The 9,878-nt window shown below is 43.5% G+C and overlaps 1 protein-coding gene across 1 annotated transcript; it reads left to right on the plus strand.

The window, feature by feature from the left end:
* Positions 1-1,833: 1,833 nt before the first annotated feature.
* has3 (hyaluronan synthase 3) lies at positions 1,834-8,969 on the plus strand. The gene is made up of 5 exons (XM_036584948.1): positions 1,834-1,855; positions 1,957-2,327; positions 5,918-6,547; positions 7,508-7,609; positions 7,770-8,969. The coding sequence occupies exons 3-5, from the start codon at positions 5,918-5,920 to the stop codon at positions 8,697-8,699; spliced, it is 1,662 nt and encodes a 553-aa protein (XP_036440841.1). The 5' UTR covers positions 1,834-1,855; positions 1,957-2,327; the 3' UTR covers positions 8,700-8,969.
* Positions 8,970-9,878: the final 909 nt, after the last annotated feature.

Consider the following 9,878-nt stretch of genomic DNA (forward strand, 5'->3'; position numbering starts at 1 on the left):
TTCTGTAGGCAGGAATGGCTTGTTGATGAGAGAGGTCAGAAGAGAATGGCCTTGTTTGAGCTGATAGGAAGGCCACAGTAACAAGAATAACCACTCATTACAACACTGGTGATCACAAAGGCATCTTGACACAATATGTCAAATCTTGAGGTGGATGGGCTACAACAGCAGAAGACCATACCAGGTTCCACAGCTGTCAGCCAGGAAGATCAGTCTGTGGCTAGACTGGGCACGTGTTCTCAGACACTGGACAGTTACGTATTGGAAAAACATCACCTGGTCTGATGAATCTCAAATTCTGCTACAACATGCAAATACTACGGTCAATCAATTATCATTTGAAGTATCATCTTGTCGCTGACCATCTGCATCTCCTTATGGCCACAATTTACCCATCTTTTAACAGCCACCTCCAGCATGATATTGCATCTTACCACAAAGTAAAGTCGCCTCAAACTGGATTCAAGAACATGACGAGTTGCTTCAGTTAGGTACTTAAGTATCCTCCCCAGTAACCAGATTTGAATCCAATAGAGCACATTTAGGATGTGGTAGAACACAAGATCTGCAATATGAATGTGCAACTGACAAATCTGCAGCAGTTATGTGATGCAATCATGTGAAAATAGACCAGAATCTCTGAGGAATGTGTCCAGCACCTTGCTGAATCCATGCCATGAGAAATTCAGGCTGTTGTGAGAGCGGTCTGAAGGGGGGTCCAACACTATTAGAATGCTGTTCCTACTGAAGTGGTTGGTGAGCATTGGCTCATTTTGACATTGTGGTGGTTCTTGAGATTTTCTGATGCGTTGAAACATTTTCTAAAGAATTGTATTTGAATCATTGTGAGGTCAGAGATTTGCATCCCTAAATCTCTTACAATATTTGTCTCTGATACTGTCATGCTAATATACTGTGCATCATGGAAATCAACAGAGACAGGCTATACTTTTCATATTAATATTGCTGTGTGCAGGAATAGACACTGTGAATTGTCCCTGCAGTGGTTCAGAGCCAAGGACATTCCCCCAGCAAGGGGGCTGCTGTGATGCTATTAAACTTCAGAAGCCAGGCAGGACTCTCCCCCATCCCCCCCAGAGACCCTTCTCTACTTTCCACTGCTGCCCAGCCATGAAAGAGCTATTACACTAATTACCTGCTAGCCATGCTGCACAGGCAGAGAGAAGGAGAGAGTGATGATTTTTTGAGGGATCAATTCAATAACACAGTAAGTTTTTGTTGGGCTATGGAAGGAGGTTAGCACCCAAATAGGAATGTTTTAGGTACTGAATGGTATGTCATAGCAGACCATGCACCGGTCTCTCTCACATCCTCCCTTTTTTCTTTCCTTTTTAATACTCTAATATTCTTTCTCTCCCTGACTATTTCCCCACCTCCTCATCAGCCTGTGTTGGACCTGCAGGCTGTCAGCAGCAGGGGTGCAGGGAGGAGGAATGGATAAATAAATAAGCCCATAAAGGATGCATTGAGATGGTGTGTGTGTAGCTGAGGGGAGAGGGGGGGGTCCGTTCAAACAGTCCTGAGTCTTGTGGTAGCCGGCTGCACTGCAGAACGGAGCAGCGGAGGAGAGAGAGCGTAAAGAAGTGAGGGACAGGAGGAGAGGGAGAGAGAGAGAAAGGCAGGACGGTGTGACAGCAGAAAGGAGTTTACTGGGATTTGGGCTGTGCTGCAGAGAGGTGCAGAGCAGAGAGCAGCTGCCACTGCAGCACAGCTCCCGCTAAGGCATGGAGGGAGAAGATAAAAGAAAGAAAGAAAGGGCGAGAGAGCGCCCTGAGCACCTGCGCCCGCTCTAGGCAGGACGTTCTATCCACAGGCATGCAGGGCCCCAGACTAGGTAAGTCTATTAAAGAGCAGTTAACTTTAAATACCACTCACAAGTGATGAGATTCAAGTATTTGGAAGCTACAAACTTACAATCTTATTTTATTTCTCAAGGACAAGAGGAGGCAAAAACAGACTTCTCCATGATACTGTCTTCTGAAAGGCTTGTTGCTGAACTGAGAGGCCTTCATGCTTGAGGACTGTGCTGTGAGACAGGAGGAAAGAAGGAAAAGAGAGGAGAAGGAGGAGGAGGAACCAGGGAAGAAGAGAGGAGGAGGAGGGCGAGGGTGCTATATTTTTGGATGAGGGATCTCGTGAATTAAGGACTGGTGGAATAAAGATGTAGTGTGAGCAAGAGGCAGAACAAGGATCTCGCTGTAGTCCTGCAGCAGAGAGGAGTGGATCCGGACAACACGCACACACCCTGCAAGGCTGACTCCGCCAGGGCAGAGGGAGCCCACCGTCACCGCCACAGGGCTGAGAAGGTATGGAAATCTTCTGCTAGACTGATCATGTATTGTGTCTGGATTTTCATAGACAGGATGTGACAATATATTTATTTTTAATGAGTTGCCTTTAAAAAAGTTTGCCAGCATTTATTTAAGTCAATATGTGAAATACTTAAAGTGGCAAAAGGGAGTCAGGATGGATTTTGAGAGGTCTGAGTCTCAAGCTCACACAAATAGGCCACTGTAATCATTTGTTTACAGAGAGTTAACAGGAAAAAAACCTGGGACGCTGCAATTGCTCTTTTAGAATGGCTAGTTTTGTGTTTTAAAGAGTGTCTAAGAATTAATTTATGTATTTGTGTACTTGTTAGGGTGTGAGTCTCCAGAGTAACTACATTAACAGTTTCTGTGGAACGTTTCCTGGCACTCTTGTCTGTGCCTCCAGGCTGGCTGGCTAACGGCAGGAGTAGACAGGAACTTCTATGAATTCTGTTTGAAGATGTAGGACCTCTCCAAGGAAAATGCCGCCCACAGTAGTTTCCATGTCATCAGACACTGACTTCACACAGGGGTCTGGTGGCCCTAAGAAAAGACCCTCCTGGGATTTACAAGTCACTAGATTAGATTATAACACCTAGGCAGGCCAGAGACATATCAGTTCATTAGCAATCTAGCCCAGTGGGGGCTTGGCTTTTCAAAGGACTATGGGCAGCTTTGATCTTGTCATAGTTGTGGATGTTTCAACGAATGTATTGTTACATGGAATCTTTGGATTAGCCACTGGGTTGGATGCACTTGTTTCCATTGGTAACTTACTATTTGCATCATATTGGCATAGTCTTTATACCTATAATGTGTTCATCAAAAGTTCTTGGGATACACAGCTGTTCAATTTGTTTTTAATAAATGAACTGGTTTGAAATAACAGGTTTAGTTTGAGGAAAATACATACAATTTTTGATATCTAAAATTTAATAAACTCCCAATAAAACTCTCAATAAAAATAGCAGAAATAATAGCTGTTTTATGTTTATTAAGCTTTTGCAAGTATCTTTCTTAACTGATAAAAACAGTGAAAATAAAACATTCTTAAAAACAAAAAAGCAAGGTGTCCCCAGACTATGTACATACTGATTTGTTAAGTGAACCAATTCAAATGGTTCCATGGAGGGTGACAATTTTTATTGTGCTGTAATTAGATGTTTCTGCGAGTGCCTCCTAGTGGCGAAAAAAGTTGCATTCTCAATCCGTCTGGTCTGGATGAAGACATTACCGAGAGCCTTTTCATCAGCAGGAGTTGGCATTCTTTAATCACTGTCACTGTCTATATTATTTTGATTAATTTAATGCTATTTTCTTCTTTCCTGAGTTGTCATGTCTCATTATTCCTGAGTTGAGGATATATATTCAGTTATTCTAACTTCATGAGATAGAGTGAAGCTGTAAATTCCCTAGTGGAAGTCTCACACTAGTAACTCAGTGACTACCTCAAGGGCTCATAATTATTTCTGGACAGGTTGCTGACAGAAAGCATCAGCATACTCTGGAATCTACAAAGGGAGCTGCTGAATACCAAATCATGCTGACCACCCAACACACTATTCTCTAAACTATCTCAACTGTTCTTTCTTCCTCCTCTCAGCTGCCCCCTCCTTTTCCTCATCTTCTTGTGCTCAGCCCTCCCTCTTTCTCCTGGGTGAGGTGTCTCGTCCCACCAACAAAAATTCTCATTGATTCTGCCTTCACCTGTGAGGCAGTCAGTGCAGGGTCCAGAAGAAGGTGTTGCACCTGGAACTTTTCTCCCTCTGCTCAGACTTGACTTTTACTGGATACAAGCTACCTGACTTTCATCATTTGATCTGAGAACATTTTCCCTGCTCCTCGACCAGGATCTTATTGAGGATCCCTGACATCTATCTGCATTATTTCTGGAGCCTCCAAAGGACCCATACACTGCAGACAGCACAGGGCTGTCTCTTCTCAGACCACCAGCAGCTTTTAGAAAGCTAGGGCACAACTATCTCCTGAAAGTGAATGGTCTGATAGCCCATCATGGCCAATGTGAGTAATTAATGATCTCTTTGAGATTATTTAGTTTCTGTGTGGACTGCTGGGAACTGCCAGGCACCTTGCTTGATGGAGGTCATAAAGGGGGAAACAATGGGTAAAATGGAAATGCTGTTTTTCAGACATATAGGATGGACCTTAAACAAAGAGTTAACTCTCATTTCTCTACTTGTATCAGTTTGTGTAGGGTACTCTTTACATGTCATCACTCAGGTTGTCTGTGTGCACGGCCTTTGGTGACAGAATGACATCTGGGGTGATCTTGAGTTTGACATGAGCTCTTTCTTCTTTCACAGTCCCCGAAACTAAAAAGCCCCTAGGGGAGCAGGCCCTCTAATTAGGGTCAAACACACTCCTGAGTGAGTGCCTGCTGTTTGTCACTCTGAGACTCTGAGCTTCTTTGAATCCATCATTGCTCATCTTTTCAGTACTGTAAAAATGGGAAAAGAGGCAGATAAATCAAGAATTCTGATGTCTTGATATTACGAATTCCAATTATAGTGCACTGTCCCAGCACTTGTGACAACTGAGTACACTAATGTGCATTTTCCATCCATTCATCAAAAAGAAAAAGATTATCTGCATTTGAGTTTATATGATATAGTCCAAAGATGGTTGTGGTAGAACAACTGTGTAAATATCTCTGAGAGAACCTGGGGATAAGTTGTAAAAGTAACGTCCACTTTATGAGCAGTGGGTTTAATTTCTGACTGATCAATGGCACTGGCTGTTATGATATGAGGGCAGTGAGTGAAGAAGCTCTTTCTTCCAGTGGTCAGGGGGCGCAGGGAGAAATAAATGGGGAGATTGTTCTCAGCTCAGGATGCCACAGAGTGGTGGCCAAGCCCTTCCCAGCCTTTAATTAAAAGTCATTAACCTGAGCAAGGGAGAGAAAGAGATCAGTTTGATCTATTATATCACAGTCATTCATTCTGTATTCAGAAATCTGATGTACAAGAACTATTCTGTCTGTAACAGACAGGGCATGGAAAACAAATGAGATTATGGAGATGCTAGTGTAGTAAAAGCAGGAATAGGAAATGCCTCAGTCATCACTGAGCCCTCTCCCACTGAAATCTAGTACATCCAAGGACTTACAAAGGCTCTATTAACATCTTCTCTATCCTCATTCAATATAGACACTCAGTCCCAGAAAACATCTCCATGAAACTTGAGCACTGAACTGCTATCAGTCAAACCTGAAGCAAATGAATTCCTGACTCCCCTTCTTCTATTTTCATTTCTTTTTCAATTTGTTCTCTCTCTCCTTCTCTCCATAGATGATGTGGCTTTTTCAATATATGTTCTGCATTTTTTTTATAATATAAATCCAAGCAAGGACATGGTCACCACATCTATATAAAAAAATGGAAAGGATCTGTGCCAGAGAAATGAGCATCCACTTTTGGGGCAGTGCAATGTACAAAGTCTATGGGTTAAAACCGAAGCAAATTAATTCCACAACTCCTGAACCTCCTCCCCTTTAATTTCTCATCTCCTTCTATTTCACTCACTTTGTCTGTCTCTTTCTGTCTTTTTTCATTGTTACCACTTCACAGATGCCCTCTCGCTGTGGCACAGCGGTGCGGATCTTCATCACCACTCTATTTGCAGCCGTGGTGCTCTTTGCCATCCTGCTTGCATATGTGACCGGCTACCAATTCATCCACACTGAGCAGCACCACCTCTCCTTCGGCCTGTACGGTGCCATCCTGTCACTGCATCTGCTGCTGCAAAGCCTCTTCGCCTTCCTAGAGCACCGGCGCATGCGAGGGCCCTCGCGGCCATGTCACCTGCGTCGCACTGTGGCCCTCTGTATCGCTGCCTACCAAGAGGACCCAGACTACCTGCGCAAGTGTCTGCGCAGCGTGCGTCGCCTCTCCTTCCCTGGACTCAAGGTCGTGCTGGTGGTGGATGGGAACCGGCCAGAGGACGCTTACATGATGGACATCTTCCGGGAGGTGATGGGGGGAGCAGAGCATGCTGGCTGCATGGTGTGGAAGGGCAACTACCACAGCGACGGGGCCAGGGGTGTGGGGACGGGCTCAGTGAATGCGGAAGAGGCTGCACGGGTGGCCAGGATGGTGCGCAGCTGCCAGTACTCCTGCATAATGCAAGAGTGGGGTGGGAAGAGGGAGGTGATGTATACAGCTTTCAAAGCACTGGGGAACTCAGTGGATTATATGCAGGTAAGTCTAAATTTGAGTTTGTGTTCCAGAGAACAGAAGGCTTCTTTAAAATAAGACAAGATAAAAGGATTCTTTATAAGTCTTTAAGATCGTTTTAGTGGTCCTGGACCAGACTACCTGGAATAGTAATGGCTTGCATTAGAAAAAAAAAAAAAACAGAGTTGAAACATAACACCACAGACTAGGCACTGACACTACCTTAATCCCATCACTAAGAATTTTCTCTAGGACAACACTTCTCTGTGTGCGCAGGCTTAAAAATTCTTGTCAATATCTGCCCCACTTTGAGGTTAACCACAGTCAATAGTGTCTCCCTTTTGGATATTTTTCAGAAACATACTGCAAAAACATATTTTAATGTGTTTTATTTGCTGTGTAGAATAGCTTTCTCACTTCCAATTTATGTCCTGAGTTCAGATTTACTATTATATGGAGGTCATAGGTCACTCCACTGCCTTGCACCCTGAGCACACCTGTGTGCTGTCAGCAACCTCTCATTGCTCCTGCACAGCCAGTGATCAACAGCTGAAGAAAACAAAGGGAACTTTCAAAGATCTGCTACCAAGCATTCTCAGTTTAAGCAGGGGTACACAACTCTGGTCCTGGAGAGTCGGTGTCTAGCACAGCTCAGTAGTTTCTCTACTCAAACACTAAATCTCTCAGTTAACAAATAAATTGAATCAGGTGTGCTTGTGCAGGAAAGACAGCAAACTGTTCACCCCTCGTTCAAAGGCTATGCCTCTTCAAATCATCTGTGTAGTAAAACGGAAGTAACTGCAGATGAACTTTTCAGGAATACCTTAGTTGATCATTGTGCAGAGAAGCAAACTCAAGTGAATCTACACTTAAAAATTCCTGCCTTTGATAAATCTGGGATGCAGCATCTCCAAAATGTCGAGTGATGTGTATTTTCCTGTTGGGCTGCTGTAGGGTCTGAGCTCCCTTTTTGTATGTTTGTAGGTATGTGATTCAGACACAGTTCTGGATCCAGCATGCACCATTGAGATGCTGAAGGTTCTGGAGGAGGACCCAGAGGTGGGTGGAGTGGGAGGAGATGTACAGGTAAAAATGTATTAAATTTATTTTTAAGGCATAGTAGGAAGCACTATTTAGAAATTCATAAGGGATCTTCACTCAGCAAGAACTTATTCTCTTAGTCGGGGGTTCCATATTCCTAAGTACAGGGCCATTCTCAAAATAAACTGTCCCTCAACTGTTTCAGATCCTGAACAAGTATGACTCCTGGATATCTTTCCTGAGCAGTGTACGGTACTGGATGGCTTTCAACGTGGAGCGTGCCTGTCAGTCCTACTTTGGCTGTGTTCAGTGCATCAGCGGACCCCTGGGCATGTACCGCAACTCCCTCCTCCAGCAGTTCCTGGAGCCATGGTACCACCAGACCTTCCTGGGCAGCAAGTGCAGCTTTGGTGACGACCGCCACCTTACCAACCGGGTGCTCAGTTTTGGCTACAAGACAAAGTTTACTGCACGCTCACTGTGCCAGACTGAGACTCCTACTCAGTATCTCCGCTGGCTTAACCAGCAGACTCGGTGGAGCAAGTCTTACTTCCGAGAGTGGCTCTACAATGCTCTTTGGTTCCACAAGCACAGCCTTTGGATGACCTATGAGTCTGTGGTCACAGGCTTTTTCCCTTTCTTCCTGGTGGCTACAGTGATCCACTTGTTCTACCGAGGCCGGCTGTGGAACATTCTGTTATTCCTGCTAACGGTGCAGCTGGTGGGAATGGTAAAGGCTACCTATGCCTGCTTCCTGAGGGGCAGCCTGGTCATGATCTTCATGTCCCTCTATTCTCTGCTCTACATGTCCAGCCTCCTGCCAGCCAAGATCTTTGCCCTGTTGACAATTAATAAAGCAGGTTGGGGCACATCTGGGAGGAAAAAAATTGTGGTAAACTTAATTGGGGCTGTGCCTGTGACTGTATGGGCACTTATCCTGCTTGGGGGAGTGGCTTACACCATTTACTGTGAGACACAAGAGCCCTTCAGTGAGACTGAAAAGGTCCTGCTCATTGCTGGGACCATCCTCTATGCCTGCTACTGGCTCATACTTCTGGTGCTCTACTTGGCCATAGTGGCAAAGCGCTGTAATAAGAGGGAGGAACAGTATCATCTGCCCTATGCTGAGGCCTAGCATGTTCTTCTCCAACATTACTTCAATGGTGCTGCCAGATAAATTATTTGGGATTGATTTGAAACTGCCCTCTCCTTCACTGGTGCTACATGTTATTTGTGACACGTAGGTCCACTCGTGTACTGCAAGACTGTTGAAGGTATTCTGCACCAGCAGTCATTTATTGAAGGCCCAGAAGAAGGTAATTTACCATCAGAGCAGAACTGTGCTTCTCAAATTTGAAGCACACATCAGAGGAAATGTCCAAGTAATATCCTGAGTACAGTTTATGTAAAGTCAGAGCTTACACTAGCATATCAAATCAGTGAAGTGGTAGGGTGCTTGGACATTATGCATGTAAATCATACACTAAGGATGGTCAAACAAAAGACTCTCTCCCTGAAAGAGGACCCTAAATTAGACACTGCACTGGTGTTATCTGCCAAAATCAGGTTAAATATTGTTTTGTCATTATTTAATTGGTTAGACAATCTGACATTATTCTCAGTGCTGCTGAACAGTATTAAATTGAGTGATATACTAAAAATGGACTAAACATTTAGGTTTTGTCCTATCCCAAACGTTTATGCCAGCTTTATTTCATTCTCTAATCTTTGATTAAGTATTTCCCAAAAACATTCTGTTCATCTAACATTTACAGATTGTTTTGGGAACAACCAAAGAGAATTATACATGCTTAGCTAGATAATTAAACACAATCCATGGGCTATATTTAATTCCCTTTCTAGAAAAGCTAGTAGTGTTCTATTTTCATGTTCCCTGTTACTCTAGATGCAGGAAATTGGAGACAAAGAACACAGCTTAGGTTTACCATCATATAAACATATTATGCACTCATATTATTTAAGTACAGAGTCTGTGAAGAAAGACATCAAGGGTGACTGTGCAAACTGAAACTTGAACGTGCAAAGAAGACACATAATACAGTCTGTTTACAAGGTTTGTTTTCTAACAGTAATGGTAAAGATGACATTAGCTAGAATTCAAATTATAAGCAAAATATTAGATAACATTTAATAAACGTATGAGTCAGCTGATTATTTATTGGATGTCACTCTGTAATTGACTAATTATTCATACTTTAGATGCTGCAGCTTTCAGGCACCTGGAAAAATAATAATGTTATTTGAGACTAGTTTCTTTTATTTGTTCCTTGTACACCGAATTCAATTAGCAGGA

This window comes from Colossoma macropomum, unplaced genomic scaffold (assembly GCF_904425465.1).
Source record: "Colossoma macropomum unplaced genomic scaffold, Colossoma_macropomum, whole genome shotgun sequence".
Taxonomy (NCBI): domain Eukaryota; kingdom Metazoa; phylum Chordata; class Actinopteri; order Characiformes; family Serrasalmidae; genus Colossoma; species Colossoma macropomum.

Bases quoted from the DNA above. Each gene is read 5' to 3' on its own strand.
- has3 (XM_036584948.1), top strand. From the start codon at position 5,918: ATGCCCTCTCGCTGTGGCACAGCGGTGCGGATCTTCATCACCACTCTA. The intron at 6,548-7,507 runs GTAAGTCTAAAT...GTATGTTTGTAG, and splicing joins ACTCAGTGGATTATATGCAG to GTATGTGATTCAGACACAGT. The intron at 7,610-7,769 runs GTAAAAATGTAT...CAACTGTTTCAG, and splicing joins GAGTGGGAGGAGATGTACAG to ATCCTGAACAAGTATGACTC.